This window comes from Rutilus rutilus, assembly GCF_951802725.1.
Source record: "Rutilus rutilus genome assembly, chromosome: 17".
Taxonomy (NCBI): domain Eukaryota; kingdom Metazoa; phylum Chordata; class Actinopteri; order Cypriniformes; family Leuciscidae; genus Rutilus; species Rutilus rutilus.
In genome coordinates, this window is record NC_140230.1 from 36,734,605 (window position 1) to 36,754,796 (window position 20,192).

General features: G+C 41.8%; 1 protein-coding gene across 1 annotated transcript; it reads left to right on the forward strand.

Moving 5' to 3' along the window:
- The first annotated feature begins 5,268 nt into the window (after positions 1–5,268).
- On the forward strand, positions 5,269–19,515 carry cthrc1b (collagen triple helix repeat containing 1b). The gene is made up of 4 exons (XM_084385494.1): positions 5,269–5,608; positions 12,043–12,261; positions 12,726–12,942; positions 18,418–19,515. Exons 1-4 carry the CDS (start codon positions 5,492–5,494, stop codon positions 18,564–18,566), a joined length of 702 nt encoding a protein of 233 aa, XP_084241620.1. The 5' UTR covers positions 5,269–5,491; the 3' UTR covers positions 18,567–19,515.
- The last annotated feature ends 677 nt before the right edge of the window (positions 19,516–20,192 follow it).

Below are 20,192 nucleotides of genomic sequence, written 5' to 3' on the forward strand. Positions count from 1 at the left end.
TTATATTATTTATTTCGATTTTATTTTTTTTATTTTTATTTTTTTTAAACATCCAATTTTTACATGTAGCACGATTATTATTACTACTACTACTAATAATAATAATCGTGCTACATGTAAAAAATACAAATTATATATTATTTACATAAAATATATAATGTATAATATATGCATTATATATTATAATATAATAATCATGATAATATATGTTTTTATTGCACAAGTACCATGTTTTTTTCCTGATTTGTTTTTTATCATTAATATTATGGTATGGTATTATATTTATACCTTTTGACATTTTTGAACCTCCCATCAAAAACCTTGTACAATGATGGTATCAGTAATACCATGGTATTCTGATTTATACCATGGTGAAATTCATGCATTTACATGGTCCTCCCAAGAATATGATGATTTGGATGTTTACATGTTTTATTTGTTTGCTGTCATTGAATATAGTGTCATTGTCACATTGAATATATGACATATATAAATCCATGATGCATAAATATGTCGATGGTTCAGTTGTACTTCCACAGTCTGTGTCCGCTGACTGTAAACTTTCTCTCCACAGAGTGATGGGAAAGTGCAGATGTCAATATTTCTTCCTCTCTTTCAGTGTCTCTATTAGGACGTGTCGCCATAAATTGGTAACCATGGGGACGGATATCATTTCTTTTCCATCCGCATTCAGTGACCCGTGTGGAAGTGATGTATGGTGTGCATAATCTGTCTGGAAATATATCATGCATTATTCTGATGGAGACGCCGTTTGCAGAACAAGCGCAGAAGAGGAGTTTAGCAAACCCTTTTAGTCTCTTGAAGTCGGCATGAAACACATCAGACACAGAGAGAGTAAAATGGAAATGGAAAATATATGAACATTTCCCTCTCAAGGTCAGCGCTTTTCTCAGGCTGTGTGTTTAAGGGTTTGAAAAACTCTCAGACGGCACTGGAAAAAATGATCGTGATTTTAACGGTAAAATACTGTAGAAATGCTACGGTGAAAAACTGTTAATTGGTCAACAGAAAGTTTCCGTACTTTATACGGTGAATAACTGATAAGATTGATCCGTACATTTAATGTAATTTTACAGTAAAATAGAGTTTTTAGAAGTGAAAAAGAACAAGTCGTTGTATAATTTACAGTAAAAAACCCACAATTCCCTGCGTGACACTTCACATTTAATGTATTTTTGTGTTTCTTCATAGATTTTATTTTTTTATTTTTTATCAGTTATGTACATTAGGGTTTTATGTTACAATTAATGTTGTTAAATTAATGTTTATTGCATTTTTAAAATGGCATGTGTGTCACCATGATGGTGTTCAGTGTGTGTGTGAATGACACTGTGCAGCTTCTGTATACTAATATTAACTTTCTCAGCTTGTGGAAAAGCTTTGTTCGGTAAATTAACATTATATCAGAGTATCAAATACGTTGTTATTTTACTGTAAATTGAAGTTAAGTCTGTAAAACCTAAAATGTTGCTACCGTATTTTTTACGGTAAATATCTGGCAACCACAGCTGCCTTTTTTTTTTTTTTTACCGTAAATTTACCGTATTTTGTTTTTTACAGTGTGTGCATCGATTCTGTCTGTCCACTAATAAATAAGTGACCCTTGATTTGACCTGCGACCTTTAGCTTTCCAGCCCGGACCGGTTCTCTGACGACGACGACGACTTCATTGTTCATTGAGTTCATTGAACGTCTCTTCATCACTGTAAACCACACACACATCCAGCAGTGAAGCTCAGACACCGTTACAGTCACGGAGCAGAAGTTTACTTTACCTCACAGATCAAATCCAGGACTCGAAAAACACAAAACTGTTCATATTTACAGTGCCTCGACAGGGCGATGAATGGACGTCTGTGAAGCGAGAAGAAAGAGCCGATTCAGCAGAGAGAGAGAGAGTACAGTAAACACACAGATACGACCTTGGGATGTCGCCAGGCCTTTCCTTCAGGAAAAATGAAGGGAAACGGGAATACTGAAAGGAGAACTTGTTTTCTTGTACATGCAGCATTGGCTGGAGGTTTAAGCCTAGAAGTTTGATATTAAAGGAGTCTTATTAGGCTTTTTCCATGTTCATCTTTCTGTAGTGTTGCTGTTTGAACATTAAAAGGTCAGTTATTCTCTATATTAGTGTCACTACCCCTGTTTCCGTTACAGATTTGCGCAAAACCTTTCTAAATGTTGATAAAAAAGTATTGCAAAATGACAGCGTTTCCATTAACCGATGTTATGCGACTAAAACGTCATATTTCCTCTCGCGATACGTCAAACATCATGGCGACGGATGTTGGTAGCTTTACGTATATCCCAGACACCGCACTAGCCATTATTCTCAATCGAAGGAGACGTATGTGTGTTATCACAGCATTAATGGTAATGAAATCCTCTTATTCTGTGAGCGGCTCGTTTGAGGAGTTTCTGGGTGTTTCTCCCTCAAGATCTTGATCAATGGAAGCATTTCTTTGTGGTTTAGAATCCAGTATTCCTGTAATACTTTTGTCTTTTATGAGTTTAATAAAGAACTCGGTCTCGTCTTCCGTCCAATGACACTGCGTCGTCTACGTCAGGTGACTGTAAATGCGAAAAAAAACGCTTTCATTGCAGTTTTGCGAAATATTCCTTTGTCGAATTGCCTGAAAAACCTCCTCATGCGAGTGTCAAAACTTTTTTGCGATATATGGGAGTTTTTGAGAATTTGACGTGTTTCCATTGGGCGTATTTTCAATTTGAGCAATTTGAAGAGTAATGGAAACGCAGCTACTGTTCCTGAACTCCTGAAACGCCTCCAGTGTAGTCTTGAGTTTCTTCCGGGAACGAACACGTCACAATATTCCTCATTATAATAATTAATGCGCAGAATAAAGGGGCGGGGCCTGGTTGAGTTAGTTAGTAGTGTGTCAAACTGGCGGTTATGGTAAGGGGCGGGACATTTCCCAAACACACTCGACCAATCACAACACACTGCTCCAGCCGACCAATCAGAGCACAGTGTGCTTTTCAGAAGGAGGAGCTTCGTAGAGACAGGAAGTAAACAGAGCGTTACTGACAGACTGGGAAGAGAGGAGCCGCAACAATGGAGAATATGAGGAAAATAATCAACATTCAAGCAGGAAAACCTGTTCTAGTAGAGCCTGAACAACATCAAGACTTTCCCCTTTAAAAAGCCAGTTATTTTTGTAATACACATTCCCAGAAATGGGAATTCTGTCATTATTTACTCACGCTTTAATCACTTTACGCAACTCTTTTTCATTTAATGACAGTCCATATTGTTTAAAAGGACTAAAAAAACATATATAATATTATATATGTTTTTTTAGTCCTTTTAAACAATATGGACTGTCATCCCAAGTACATATTTTAAAAAATGTATGAATAATGCCTTAAAGAATTCAAAAGTGTCCACAGAAAGAAAGAAACTCCGGTTTGGAGGCTGATATTTTATTTTTGGGAGCACTGATCTATTCCTTGAGAGGTTTTGAACACTCCCAGCGCCGGATCTTTTTCCTGCTCGATTATCAGAGGAGATTAGACTATCTTGGGAGAACATCCGAAGTTATTTTAATACCAATATCTGATGATAAAATATGAATGTTAAAGCGGTAATGTTGTGAGCGCCGCATCAGAGACCCTCGGCATACATAAAAAAAATCATCCTGCAAAAATAAATTAGAATGAAGGAATAATTCATCCAGAAACTCCAACTAAAGTTCTTCAACCTCATTTGCATATTTGAGTGTATGCGATTGCAAATTTGCAAGTTAAATGTTGTTTTGGGGGTGAATTATTCCTTTAAGTAAGTGAGTAAATGAGGACAGAAGGGCTTTCCTGCTTTAACCGCCGGGATTAGGGAACGTTTCTCTCTTCACGTTCAGAAGTGTTCAGGAGTGAGTGTGAAACAGCATCTTATGAATGGCTAGGATTATTGTGAGCAAAGTGAAGATAACCCAGGGTTCTGTTTGACCCAGGGTTCTGTTTGACCCAGGGTTAACTAGTTCAAGTGTGAAACGCCCGTCTGTGGGTGAACTGTCCCTTTAAGTGCTGCACAGGTTTAGCTGAGACGAGACATTGTATTGCTAACAAAAAGTCTTTGTTACATCATAATTGGATGAGGGAGAAAAGGTCAAAGGTCAGTTGGCTCCGCTGATAAGACCATCAGAAATATTGATTCTTGTTTTATGTCAGATCATAACCCATTATATTACAATTGTACATGTAGAGTGAAGTTTCACCGGCGGTCTGGGAATAATTGCTCCCTGGAGAGACACATCAGTGTCTCTCTCTCTCTCTCTCTCTCTCTCTCTCTCTCTCCCAGTCTCTCTCTCTCTCTCTCTCTCTCAGTCCTGAGCTCTACAGATGTGAGAAACCCTCTCTCTCTCTCTCTCTCTCTCTCTCTCTCTCTCTCTCTCTCTCTCTCTCTCAATCCTGAGCTCTACAGATGTGAGAAACCCTCTCTCTATCCCAGTCTCTCTCTCTCTCTCTCTCTCTCCCTCTCTCACTCACTCAGTCCTGAGCTCTACAGATGTGAGAAACCCTCTCTCTCTCTCTCTCTCTCTCTCTCTCTCTCTCTCTCTCTCTCTCTCTCTCTCTCTCTCTCTCTCTCTCTCAGTCCTGAGCTCTACAGATGTGAGAAACCCTCTCTCTCTCCCAGTCTCTCTCTCTCTCTCTCTCTCAGTCCTGAGCTCTACAGATGTGAGAAACCCTCTCTCTCTCCCAGTCTCTCTCTCTCTCTCTCTCCCAGTCTCTCTCTCTCTCTCAGTCCTGAGCTCTACAGATGTGAGAAACCCTCTCTCTCTCTCTCTCTCTCTCTCTCTCTCTCTCTCTCTCTCTCTCAGTCCTGAGCTCTACAGATGTTAGAAACCCTCTCTCTCTCCCAGTCTCTCTCTCTCTCTCTCTCTCTCTCTCTCTCTCTCAGTCCTGAGCTCTACAGATGTGAGAAACCCTCTCTCTCTCTCTCTCTCTCTCTCTCTCTCTCAGTCCTGAGCTCTACAGATGTGAGAAACCCTCTCTCTCTCTCTCTCTCTCTCTCTCTCTCAGTCCTGAGCTCTACAGATGTGAGAAACCCTCTCTCTCTCTCTCTCTCTCTCTCTCTCAGTCCTGAGCTCTACAGATGTTAGAAACCCTCTCTCTCTCCCAGTCTCTCTCTCTCTCTCTCTCTCTCTCTCTCTCTCCCAGTCTCTCTCTCTCTCTCAGTCCTGAGCTCTACAGATGTGAGAAACCCTCTCTCTCTCTCTCTCTCTCTCTCTCAGTCCTGAGCTCTACAGATGTGAGAAACCCTCTCTCTCTCCCAGTCTCTCTCTCTCTCTCTCTCTCTCTCTCTCTCCCAGTCTCTCTCTCTCTCTCAGTCCTGAGCTCTACAGATGTGAGAAACCCTCTCTCTCTCTCTCTCTCTCTCTCTCTCTCTCTCTCTCTCTCAGTCCTGAGCTCTACAGATGTGAGAATGTGAGAAACCGTCTGTAAGCGCTCAGATATGGGACTCTTCATCACTCCAGTATTGATCGTCTCCTTCTTATTATTTACGTGTTACGAAGCAGAGAAATTAAAATCCAGAGGTCTGCGCCAGAAGGATGTCGACTACATAGAGAAAGTAAGACTTTAAGGATTTATTTTGAGTATTAATTGCTTGTAAAACATGGGCAAAATAAGTTCTTTTTTGTGTGTATTTGTGTAATGCAGTTAAACCCAAAGGAAACTCACAGGTTTCTCTCCGGATGTTTGTCAGCTCGGATCTTTCGTTCTTGGGAAAAAGTTTGAGATCACTGACTTTAGACTGCACACTTGATTTGCACAGTTTAAGATATTCTCAACCTCTAGAGGAGAAACCTGAGATTTCTCAAGTTTCTCTCCATTTTCTAAGACAAACCAATTAGATAAAGAGATCTCATCTGTGCTTTTTCTTACAAATAATGTTTATCAGTAACACTTTACTTCAAGCCTTTATGTATAAACATATACATATACAATGCATTATATCTTTTCATAATTGTAACCAAAGTTAAAATGCATTATTGTTGCATCTGAAACTGGTTGTTTGTTTTAATGCATTATACTATAGATATTATAACTGTGGTTACAATTATTCATAGGTGCATTACGAGGCATAATTAATGCATTAAAATACTTTTATCGTGCTTAAAGGCTTTAAGTAAAGTGTTTGAGTTTATCTTGGCTTCATTGACTGACAGAGTTCATCAGATCATCAGATCTTCAGTGTAAGTCTGAGTGACTGTAAGATAATTACCGGATTCTCTCTTTAAGGAATCTATATTAGAGCTGATTTCCTGCAGACAGTGCAAGTTTTTCTTATTGACTAAAGCCTTTGCCAATATTGAACTATGCCAGACTCATTTTTGCAGATGCGAGAAGAATCGAGTCGCAGAGAGCCGTTAACCAAGCGCTGACAGTGCATTGATTCCTGAAGAACGATGTGAAAACGCAGTTTAAACCGCTTTAAACTAATGACGTGATGGAAACTCTCCAGTGGGAAACTCAGTGTTCATCGACCGAAACCAGTGTGTTTCTGAAATATGCATACTGGAAACTTTGCATATAGTTCAAATGTTCTGTATGCACACATAATATGATCTACATTTGCCAGTGTAGGGTCCAGCGTGGAGTATTGAATCCCACAATGCATTGTGTTGTTTGCTCTAAATGATTTATAGGTGCACATCATCATTATCGTGTTAAATGCATGTTTCTGGTGATCTTGAATCAGAATAAGTTCCTCTTGCAGCATCTCTTCTCTTCTCTGATGACGAGGGCGGGGCTATAACCTGTCACTCACATGAGATCAGCCAATAACAAACCACAACCATCCAATCAAGCCCCGCCCACATTTGTTCTTGTTCCAGAAGCGTTTCACTCGATATAGAGAAACTTCTGTTTCATGCCGACTCTAACTAAAGTTTTATGTATACGTTTAAGGTTTTTTAGTACTTAATTTGATTTACAAATGCACCAAAATGCTAATATGATGAGTTCATGTGACAAAAGCAGCATACTGAAGTGGTTATCACTGCATAATACGTTTAGTTTCACATAATATTTTTGAATATGCAGTACACTAGTATTCCATAGACATCATCATCATCAAAGTCTGCTAAATCTACAGCTGTTATCTGCTAAAAATTCTTCTCCTCATTTCATCCCTTGATTGCTTCTAAATCTCCCGAGGTACAATTCAAGACAAATTTGATATTCATCTTTTGCATAATTTAATTCAACAATCTTGCCAGTGGAACCATCTGCATTTTTATTAGCAAGTAACAAAGTTGAACTTTGAATAGTCCAGATATAACCAGTGTGTTTCTGATATCCCAGTTCTCAAACTACAACAGACTCAGAGGACACACAGTTACTCGTTTAAGACTGATTAAACGAAGGCCTGAAACATACGCTATCCAAGTATTTCATGCTTTGTTGAGATGCAGAATATGTCTAACTACAATTCATAACAGAATGCAAGTATATATATTAATTCTAGACGCTGGCACTCCTGTCTCTATGAAGCCCCTCCTTCTTAAAGCACACTGTGCTCTGATTGGTCGGCTGGATCAGTGTGTTGTGATTGGTCGAGCGCTTCGAGTGTGTTTGGGAAATGCCCCGCCCCAAACCATAACCACCAGTTTAACACACTACTAACTAACTCAACCAGGCCCCGCCCCTTTATTCTGCGCATTCATTATTTAAATGAGGAATATTGTGACGTGTTCGTTCCCAGAAGAAACTCACGACTACATGGAAACATGGAAAAAGCAGAATAGAAGTTCTTTAAGTAATTGTGTATTTATATTAATTTCGTTTTTAATGCAAGTTCTTGGTGTTATTGTGAATTATTTATCTGTTCACATTATTCCAAAGAAAATAATATATTATAAAGTATTATAAAAAATAAAAAACTTTAGTGTACTAAAAGTGTACTTTAGGAAAATATAACAACTTTCTCCACTTTTATGGCATTTCATGTTGACTTGCAAAACTCTGGGCAAGCATTCACATCGCTGATTGCATAAAGTCTGTTTCTGTGTTATTTTAATATAATTCATATACTATTATAGTATTTATTAATTATATATTTTAGTTTTAAAGGGTTAGTTCACCCAAAAATGAAAATTCTGTCAGTAATGACTCTCCCTCATGTTGTTCCAACCCCGTAAGACCTTCGTTCATCTTCGGAACACAAATTAAGATATTTTTGATGAAATCTGAGAGCTGGCTCACTCCTCCACTTGCTGGCCCAGAAAAGTTATTAAAGAGATCGTTAATATAGTCCAAGTGACTCCAGTGGCTCAATCTTAAGTTTATCAAGCGACGAGAATACTTTTTGTGCGCAAAAACTAACAAAAATAACGACTTTATTCCACTATTCATTTCCTTCTCTCTGGGCCTCGAGTGAGTTCACGTAGTGTTTAAGCGCAGCGCTTCTGTGTTGCACGTCACACGCATCACACACATGACCAGCGTCGGCCAATAGTGAGCCTACATGGTGACGTGTAACACAGACGCGCTACGCAAAAACACTACCTGAACTCACTCGAGGCCCAGAGAGAAGGAAATGAATAGTGGAATAAAGTCGTTATTTTTGTTAGTTTTTGCGCACAAAAAGTATTCTCGTCGCTTGATAAACTTAAGATTGAGCCACTGGAGTCACTTGGACTATATTAACAATCTCTTTAATACATTTTCTGGGCCAGCCAGTTTCATTCCCTTAGAAGCCTATGGAGGAGTGATCCAGCTCTCAGATTTAATCAAAAATATCTTAATTTGTGTTCCGAAGATGAACGAAGGTCTTACTGGGTTGAACAACATGAGGGAGAGTCATTACTGACAGAATTTTTGGGTGAACTAACCCTTTAAGATATTATAAGAAATTAGAAAGAGATAAGATATTTTAGATATTCGTTTTTAATGACCTATACAAGTTTGATCAAACCGTCAAAATATGAGGACTATATTTGATATACAGACCCTTTCCAAAAAATTTGAATATCATGGAAAAGTTTATTTATTTCCATAAATCCATTCAAAACGTTAAACTTCCATAGATTATAGATGCAGGGCCCACAACTGAAATGAGTTCAAGTATTTAGATGTTTATTTGTACATAATTTGGGCGTCCAGCTCATAAAACCCACGAAAACAGGATTTAAAAAAATTAGAATATTATATGAAATCACACAGTAATTACACAGTAATACCATGGTCACTGAACCAGGCTTTGGTTCTTTTGGCAGTGTGGGCAGGTGCAAATCCTGCTGGAAAATGAAGTCAGCATCTCCATAAAGCTTGTCTGCTGAAGGAAGCATGAAGTGCTCTGGACATGTCCTGGTATACGGCTGCGTTGAGTGGACAGCACAGTGGACCAGCACCAGCCGATGACCAACACAGACTGTGGAAACTTCACACTGGACTTCAAGCATCTTGGATTGTGTGCCTCTCCATTCTTCCTCCAGAGTCTGGGACCTTGGTTTCCAAATGAGATGCAAAATTTGCTCTCATCAGAAAAGAGGACTTTGGTCCACTGCTTTATTAAATCCAGAGTCAGCGCAGCCGTCTACCAGGACATCTTCAGAACACTTCATGCTTCCTTCATTTCCCAGCAGGATTTGCACCTGCCCACACTGCCAGAAGAACCAAAGCCTGGTTCAATGACCATGGTATCACTGTGTAATTACTGTGTGATTTCATGTAATATTCAAATTTTTTGGAAAGGGTCTGTATTTTTTAATATTTTAAATATGAGTGTTGAACAGAACACTAAACTTGATGATGGTATTCATCTGACAAAATGATTTGGCAAACTGCAGCGACAGGTTTTATTGCACAAAGCTGCATAAAAGCTTACTGTACGTTGACTACACATAATCAGTTATTAATATTTCAGCGGAGCTCTTGTTTTTGCATGTGTTCATGATTTCTGGCCAAAAATGATGTCGCACAATTTGTCATGTTTCATTGCGTTATTATCAGAGATAAAACAATCGACTCCAAGCACAACTATTGATCACGAACTGGGGAAGCTCTTCCCTCCTGGATCAGAGCGACTCGATCACCAAACTGTGCTTTATTGTAAATGATAGTATCAGCGATAACATCCCTCTCGATTCATCACTGTAATGAAACACGGAGCGGTGGGTAGATTATACGGAGGGTGAGTTTCTCATTCTGTGTGTGTGTGTGGAAAGCTCAGGTGTGTTCCGTCAATAAAACACAGCGGAGCCAAACGCGCTGAACGTGGCCTGGCACTGCAAGCTTATGAATATGAATATTCTCGGTGGCTGGCCCGTGGCCTGTATCGGGAGATTTATTGCCTGTTTAAGGGCCCTTATTTCCACGGCTCCCCGCTCGCAGGCACACTGATTACTCTTGCAGAGAGACTCAGGTGACAGCAGACCTCCTGCGCTCCTGGCACGATCACAGCGCTTCATATTCGAGTCTTGCCTTCACATGTAAATGTGTGGTTCGTCACTGCCTCGCTAATGCACCAACATTTGCACAAGACTCTAAAGAGCCAATTATGCATGCGTTTATTACAATGTTCTTATTGTTATTTTCTGCATGGTTGTTCAGAGAGCGCTGGTTGTTCCACTTTGCATTTCGGCTATAGTTTTCTTATCGATCGGTGGCATTTGCATTAGTCTACACCGCCTGAGCGACTCTTCATTAAAATGCTTCTTTTTTTTTTTGCACACAAGTCGTTTTTTGGTATTGAAGATCAAACGTTGCATGCATAACATCATATTATAGCCTATATTTTGAGTGTCAGTGGCTTTTAGCTATTAAACTGTTGAATGAGGGTTGCCAGGTCTGCGTGACTAAACCAGCCCATCCTACGGTGGCCCAGTAGTGCACAACAACATTTAAAAAGCAAACATAAGTTCACAACACAACGGAAACTAGCCACAACACAACGAAATAAAGTCACAACACAACGAAATAAAGCCACAACACAACGAAAGCCACAACACAACGAAATAAAGCCACAACACAACGAAAGCCACAACACAACGAAATAAAGCCACAACATGGCTTGATTTAGCATTGTGCTAGCATGGATTAGCATTTTGTTAACATTATTTAGCATTTGCTGGCATGAAGAAGCATGTTGATAGCATTTTTTAACATAAAAGCATGTTTTGCTAACATATTTAACTTTTCCACAATGAATAACCATGTTAACATGTTACAAGTACATTGCTATCATGATCATACCATGTTTTATCATGTTGCTAACATAATCTTAGCATGTTTTAACACATTGCTAGCATGTTTTATAATGTTGCTAATATGATCTTAACATTTTTGAACATGTTGCTAACATGTTGCTAACATGTTTTAGCACATTGCTAGCATGAATTAGGCTTTTGCTAGCCTGTTTATAGCACAAATTAGCATGTTGCTAACATGATCCTAGCATTAATTAGCAAGTTGCCAGCATGTTTTAACACATTGCTAGCAATAATTAGCATGTTAACATGTTTTACCATGTTGCTAACATGAATTAGCATGTTTGCTAACATGAATTAGCATGTTTGCTAACATGTTTTAACACATTGTCAGCATGAATAAGCATGTCAACATGTTTTAGCATTTTGTTAACAAGTTTTAACGGATTGCTAGCATGAATTAGCATGTTAACAAGAATTAGCATGTTAACGTTTTAGCATGTTGCTAGCATGTTTTAACACATTGTCAGAATGAACTAGCATGTTAACATGAATTAGCATGTTAACATGTTTTACCATGTTGCTAGCATGAATTAGCATGTTGCTAGCATGTTTTAACACATTGTTAGCATGAATTAGCATGTTAGCATGTTGCTAGCATGAATTAACGTGTATTTTACAGCCTGAATGTATGAATGAGTGTGTCTTTATGCTCCAGTTTCCTCTGCATGCTCTTTAGTAACACTGTGCAAAAGAGTTTCAGCCACTGCATGTTTTTCTCATCAGTCACAGAGACTCACTCCTGACACTTTACACTGACTGGAGTTCAGCTGTTGAATCCTGTGTGTTGCAGTTCTCCAGCTGCCACCAGGGTCCCACCGGCCCCCCGGGAAGAGATGGGAATCCGGGAGTGAACGGGATCCCAGGCACTCCGGGTGTCCCGGGGCGAGACGGGGCGAGAGGACAGAAGGGGGAGTGTGTGACGGAGAGGTTCGAGGAGCCGTGGAAACCCAACTATAAGCAGTGCGCCTGGAACGCACTCAACTACGGCATCGACCTGGGGAAAATCACAGTAAGAGATCCGACCTCCTCTTCCTCCTCAGGAGTGTTTTCTCCAGTATATGTCTGGTATCTTCATCCTCCTCTTCCTCCTCAGGAGTGTTTTCTCCAGTATATGTCTGGTTTCTTCATCCTCCTCATCCTCCTCTTCCTCCTCAGGAGTGTTTTCTCCAGTATATGTCTGGTTTCTTCATCCTCCTCTTCCTCCTCAGGAGTGTTTTCTCCAGTATATGTCTGGTTTCTTCATCCTCCTCTTCCTCCTCAGGAGTGTTTTCTCCAGTATATGTCTGGTTTCTTCATCCTCCTCTTCCTCTTCAGGAGTGTTTTCTCCAGTATTTGTCTGGTATCTTCATCCTCCTCTTCCTCTTCAGGAGTGTTTTCTCCAGTATTTGTCTGGTATCTTCATCCTCCTCTTCCTCTTCAGGAGTGTTTTCTCCAGCATTTGTCTGGTATCTTCATCCTCCTCTTCCTCCTCAGGAGTGCACGTTCACGAAGCAGCGAGTGACCAGCGCTCTGCGTGTGTTGTTCAGCGGTTCGCTCAGGCTCAAGTGTAAGACGGCGTGTTGCCAGCGCTGGTACTTCACCTTCAACGGGGCCGAATGTGTGTCTCCATTACCTGTGGAGTCCATCATTTACCTGGATCAGGGAAGCCCAGAGTTCAACAGCACCATCAACATCCACAGAACCACGTCAGGTCAGTGACCTCTGAACCCCACCATAACCATAACGGTCTAAAAATGTGGTTGGAATCACTTTCAGAACGATATTTTCCTGCTGATTAACAATTATAACTGACAGCCAATCAGAATTGATGTTGTCAGCAATGGTGCTTAAATGTTCAAGCTCTTTAAAGCAGGATTGTAAAAATATATAACAAACAGAACGAGGTTTCACTTTATTTTAAAGTGTCTTTGTTACGTTACATGTACTTACCATAGTAATAACAGTAAATTATGTATAATTACATGCAATTAACCCTCAAACAAACCCTAATCCTACCCTAACTCTATAGTAAATACATGTAGTTGATTAATATTACTCAGTACTTAAATATATAATTACACTGTAACAATGACACCTTAAAATAAAGTGTACCCAGAACGATATGTGTGGGCACTAATATAGTTATCGTTATAGTTATCATTTTTGGTGTGAAAGATCTGTTATAATATTCTGCAAAATTGTGGATTTTTAAAGTACATTTTTGCAAGATTTGTAAGATTTGATCAGACACATTAGATAGATTAATTGCGTAGATTAATATTGTGCTGAAAAAAACAAGACATTTACTTCTGCTTGTCCTTTTGAGAGATTTCTGAAATCCTTTACTTTTAGTAGGCGGGAAATTAATCAAATCTTTGTAATAAGAGTGATGCATAATCTGGGGAAACCTTTTTTATTTTATTTTTTATAATGGATAAATGTGTTGAATAAAGACATAATAGGAGCCTGATTTAAGCCTGTCAAGTACAGTATTAAAATAAAAAGAGATAAAGATGAAATTATATTTTGAATGGAGAAAATGTCTATCATCTAGAATTAAATCTTTCTGCACATTATTTACTTGACAGTTTTTTATTTATTTTTTGTATAATGTGAAAAAAACAATACTATATAATTTATTGTATAGAGTATTATTTTTTTACAGCAATTGTCAGGACTTAAATGTTCTTAATTAAATATTGAATATGAATTATTTACATTAATAAGATCTAAATTCTAATATTGTGGTGAAATGCAGTTTAATCTGTTTGAGCCACTGAGGTTTATTTCCATCCATCCATCTTCTTCCGCTTATCCGGGGCCAGGTCGCGGTGGCAGCAGTCTAAGCAGAGATGCCCAGTCCTCCCTCTCCCTAGACACTTCCTCCAGCTCTTCCGGGGGGACACCGAGGCGTTCCCAGGCCAGCCGGGAGACATAGTCCCTCCAGCGTGTCCTAGGTCTTCCCCGGGGTCTGCTCCCAGTGGGACGCGCCCGGAACACCTTCCCGGGAAGGCGTCCAGGAGGCATCTGGAAAAGATGCCCGAGCCACCTCAGCTGACCCCTCTCGATGTGGAGGAGCAGCGGCTCTACTCTGAGCTCCTCCTGAGTGACCGAGCTTCTCACCCTATCTCTAAGGGATCGCCCAGCCACCCTGCGGAGAAAGCTCATTTCGGCCGCCTGTATCCGGGATCTTGTCCTTTCGGTCATGACCCACAGCTCATGACCATAGGTGCGAGTAGGAACGTAGATTGACCGGTAAATCGAGAGCTTCGCCTTGCGGCTCAACTCTTTCTTCACCACGACAGACCGGTACATCGACCGCATTACTGCAGAAGCTGCACCGATCCGTCTGTCAATCTCCCGTTCCATCCTTCCCTCACTCGTGAACAAAACCCCAAGATACTTAAACTCCTCCACTTGAGGCAGGAACTCTCCACCAACCTGAAGTGAGCAAGCCACCCTTTTCCGACTGAGGACCATGGCCTCGGATTTGGAGGTGCTGATTCCCATCCCAGCCGCTTCACACTCGGCTGCAAACCGTCCCAGTGCATGCTGAAGGTCCTGGTCCGATGGGGCCAGCAACATCATCCGCAAAGAGCAGAGACGAAATCGTGTTGTCCCCAAACCTGACACCCTGACACGCGCCTAGAAATTCTGTCCATAAAAATTATGAACAGAACCGGCGACAAAGGGCAGCCCTGCCGGAGTCCAACATGCACCGGGAAGAAGTCTGACTTACTGCTGGCAATGCGAACCAAGCTCCTGCTCTGGTCATACAGGGACATACCAGACAGCCCTTAGCAAAGGACCCCGGACCCCATACTCCCGGAGCACGCTCCACAGGACGCCACGAGGGACACAGTCGAATGCCTTCTCCAAATCCACAAAGCACATGTGGATTGGTTGGGCAAACTCCCATGAACCCTCCAGCACCCTGTAGAGGGTATAGAGCTGGTCCAGTGTTCCACGGCCTGGACGAAAAACGCACTGTTCCTCCTGAATCTGAGGTTCTACTATCGGCCGTATTCTCCTCTCCAGTAACCTGGCATAGACTTTCCCAGGGAGGCTGAGAAGTGTGATCCCCCTGTAGTTGGAACATACCCTCCGGTCCCCCTTCTTAAAAAGAGGGACCACCACCCCGGTCTGCCAGTCCAAAGGCACTGTCCCCGACCGCCACGCGATGTTGCAGAGGCGTGTTAGCCAAGACAGCCCCACAGCATCCAGAGACTTGAGGTACTCAGGGCGGATCTCATCCACCCCCTGGGGGCCTTGCCACCGAGGAGTTTCTTGACTACCTCAGTGACTTCAGCCCGGGTGATGGACGAGTCCACCTCTGAGCCCTCAGCCTCTGCTTCCTCAATGGAAGACGTGACGGCGGGATTGAGGAGATCCTCGAAGTATTCCTTCCACCGTCCAACGACATCCCCAGTTGAGGTCAACAGCTGCCCACCTCCACTGTAGACAGCGTTGGTAGGGCACTGCTTCCCCCTCCTGAGGCACCGGACGGTTTGCCAGAATTTCTTCGAGGCCAGCCGATAGTCCTTCTCCATGGCCTCACCGAACTCCTCCCAGGGCCGAGTTTTTGCACAAGCCAACAAGCCAACCAGGCCCGATAGGACTCCTTCTTCAGCTTGACGGCATCCCTTACTTCCGGTGTTCACCACCGGGTTCGGGGATTGCCGCCTCGACAGGCACCGGAGACCTTACGGCCACAGCTCCGAGCGGCCGCTTCGACAATGGAGGTGGAGAACATGGTCCACTCGGACTCAATATCTCCAGCCTCCCTCGGGATCCGGTCGAAGCTCCGCCGGAGGTGGGAGTTGAAGATCTCTCTGACAGAAGACTCGGCCAAACGTTACCAGCAGACCCTTACAGTACGCTTGGGTCTGCCGAGTCTGTCCAGCTTCCTCCCCCGCCATCGGATCCAACTCACCACCAGGTGGTGATCAGTTGACAGCTCCGCCCCTCTCTTTCGAGTGTCCAAGACATACGGCCGGAGGTCGACCACAAAGTCGATCATCGACCTACGGCCCTAGGGTGTCCTGGTGCCACGTGCACTGATGGAAACCCTTATGCTTGAATATGGTGTTCGTTATGGACAAGCTGTAACTAGCACAGAAGTCCAATAACTGAACACCGCTCGGGTTCAGATCAGGGGGGCCGTTCCTCCCAATCACGCCCCTCCAGGTGTCACTGTCGTTGCCCACGTGGGCGTTGAAGTCCCCCAGTAAAACGACGGAGTCCCCAGTTGGAGCACTTTCCAGCACCCCTCCCAGAGACTCCAAGAAGGCCGGGTACTCTGCACTGCCGTTTGGCGCATAGGCACAAACGACAGTGAGAGACCTATCCCCGACTCGGAGGCGCAGGGAAGCGACCCTCTCGTTCACCGGGGTGAACTCCAACACATGGCGGCTGAGCTGGGGGGCTATAAGCAAACCCACACCAGCCCGCCGCCTCTCACCATGGGCAACTCCAGAGTGGTGAAGAGTCCATCCTCTCTCGAGGAGTGTGGTTCCAGAGCCCAAGCTGTGCGTAGAGGTGATCCCGACTATCTCTACTCGGAACCTCTCAACCTCACGCACAATCTCAGGCTCCTTCCCCGCCAGCGAGGTGACGTTCCACGTCCCTAGAGCTAGTTTCCGTGTCCAGGGATCGGGCTGTCGAGGCCCCCGCCTTCGACTGCCGCCCGATCCTCTAAGCACCGGCACCTTACGGTCCCTCCTGTAGGTGGTGAGCCCATGGGAAGGCGGCCCCACGTCGCTCCTTCGGGCTGAGCCTGGCCAGACCCCGTGGGGGGAGGCCCGACCACCAGGCGCTCGCATACGAGCCCCAACCCCGGGCCTGGCTCCTGGGTGGGGCCCCGGCTGCGCCATACCGGGCGATGTCACGGTCCTTGGATTTAACTTCTTCATAAGGGGTTTCTGAACCGCTCTTAGTCTGACCCGTCGCCTAGGACCTGTTTGCCTTGGGTTGCAAGGTTTATTTATATTTGTAAAATAATATTTTAAATATGTGATGAGGTCATCCCTGGAGCTCTTCAGGACCAGGATGATACGAGAAGTTTGGGTTTATTTCGCGATAATGACATTGCGTTAAAGAGGAACACGAAGCCTTGTGTAGAATGAGCCGCGTAATATAAAGTTCAGCCCATAAGAGTGATGCATGATAAATAAAACACTCAGTGAAAGGGTTTTATGGCTCTGTATGGATTAATAACAGCAGGTATCTGGAAACCTCTCCTTTATCTCTGTTTAGTGTCTTACTTTAACCTCATCCCTCCCTCGGGTCATTTTGACCCGGAAAATATTTTAGGTAATTGTTTTTTTATTGAGCGTTCATCAGAGGGGTCAAAGACCCCAGGACTTTTGTCGCACATGAACCACTAATACACAAAAAATAAATGTTTTAATGGATTCGAGGAGTTTTGTGGTTGAAATTTAAAAAAGTAACACATCCTTCACTCACGGGTCAATTTGACCCCTTAGGAATGAATGGAATGCAAGGAATGCTTCAGTATACAGAGAAAAACATAAAAATGCTAAAAATTCTTACTAAAAATGCTAAAACTTTACCGAAAAATTATTTTATAATGTCTACATGTGTATCTGAATGCACAGTGAAGAGAAACTGACTTTAGGACCCAGCGGAACAGCTCATTTACTCATATAGAGCTATAAGGCCATCTAGAGTCATGAAATATCATCTTATATTATTATTTTCCACAAGAGTTCAGCAAAGACACACAATGTAAGATATTTAGAGCTGAATTAAAAGGTTTAGGCATGAAATTGTGAGTTATTTTGAAGTTAAGTTGAAAGAATGTGAGGAATGTGCTTAAATTACTATTTATTTATTATTTATTGATCAAATCTTGTAATTTAAAGATAATTAAAAATAAATATAAAAAAATCTCCAAAAAATTGCATTAAAAATAAAAAAATATATATTATCAAAATGAAACAAAACCAAATTATTTAAAAAAAAAGTATAATTTTTGGGCTTCGGGTCATTTTGACCCGCGAAGGAAAGATGTGTTACAAAATGCAAGGGAAGGATGACAATTCATACAACATTTTACCCCTAAGAACATGGTGAATATGTCATAATTTCTGTCTATTGACAGTATTAATATAAAGTCCTGGTCATCAGCGTCCCAGTCTAACTCAACTGTGTGTGCTGGTTTCAGTGGAAGGTGTGTGTGGAGGAGTCGGGAAAGGCCTGGTGGATGTTGCGGTGTGGGTGGGAACGTGTGGAGATTATCCTCACGGAGACGCTTCTACTGGGTGGAACTCTGTGTCTCGAGTGATCATAGAAGAGCTTCCTCTGAGCGTCTGAAACTCTTCCTCATCATCATCATCACACACACACACACACACACACACACCAGTGTCTCGAGTGATCATAGAAGAGCTTCCACTGAGTGTCTGAAACTCTTCATCATCATCATCATCACATACACACACACACACCTGTGTCTCGAGTGATAACAGAAGAGCTTCCTCTGAGCGTCTGAAACCCTTCATCATCATCATCACACACACATCTGTCTCGAGTGATCATAGAAGAGCTTCCTCTGAGCATCTGAAACCCTTCATCATCATCATCACACACACACAAACACATCAGTGTCTCGAGTGATCATAGAAGAGCTTCCTCTGAGTGTCTGAAACTCTTCATCATCATCATCAGCATTACTGCGTCTTCTGTCCGTCTTCAAACTCTTTACTGTTTCTCACAATATCTGAATGACATCCAACCAAACATCTACTGAACGACTGTGGCTTTCTGTGAAACGCTCCTGCATCAGTTCTGCAGACGTCACATGGTTTGATATTTTGTTTGATAATTGCAGTGACATTCACACAATCACATCATCTCGGCCTCGTTTATAAAGCGTTGCATCGAAAATCAATCCTCAAATGTGTGTACCTGTGATTCGCAGAACGATACGGACAGAAAACATCTTCCAGATGTCACATCTATAAAGTGCAAATTATCTTCTTGAAATGAAATTGTGCAGCTGAAGTGTCTCCGATCTAATTAATGTCATTAACATATATTAAGAAAAGCACCAATCGACGTCCGATTGCTTTACTCGAACCTGCACGTTTCATAAATGAGGCCCAGACTCTTAAAACCAACTGATGCGAGTCTCGTAATGAACAGTCTGAGTCTGGACAGGCACTGCTAAACTCTGAACACATTGTGTTGGATAATTTTTTAAATGTCAATAAAATAAGATAATTAAAATAAAATAAAGTTTTTAAAGAATTCCTAACTTTGGGTGCGTGTTCTTCAGAGAGCGCTGGTTATTAACCTATGAGCACATTTTAAGGCCATGAATTTGCGCTCATTAACAGAAATGTCAGGAATGAGCCAGAAAATGTCAGATTCAGTAAATCTGTGCGCTTGTGGTTTGAGGAATGAAGCCTGAGGTTTGGCCAACAATACAACAATGATGGAACAGATTTACACATAAAACATTGATGTTCACTGATGAATTACCATCAGGACTGGGCAATATGACCAAACTGTAATGTCTCGGCTTCTCAGCACTATTCTCAATACATATTTGCTCTGAAATGGCTTGATTCTTTGAAACAGCTTGAATTGATTCACAGATATTAATTGTGAAACTGTAAAAAAGATAAAGCATATTAAAGGGGCTATACAGCAAAAAACCCAGTGTTAAATTAAAACGTGTTTAGTTAACGCCACAGTCAAGAGTGATAAATCTGAAGCAGTGTTAAAGATACTGAGATAATTAAGTGATTGAGTGATGATTGACCATTAGTGAAGACACCTGATAATAATAAGCAGAATCACTGAAGGAAAGAGTCACCATTATGGTGATCAGTGTTTGCTTTAGTTTGACTCTTTACCCTTGACTTTAAAATGTTTAAAGGGGTGGTATAATGGCATTTTCACAAGATGTAAAATAAGTCTCTGATGTCCCCAGAG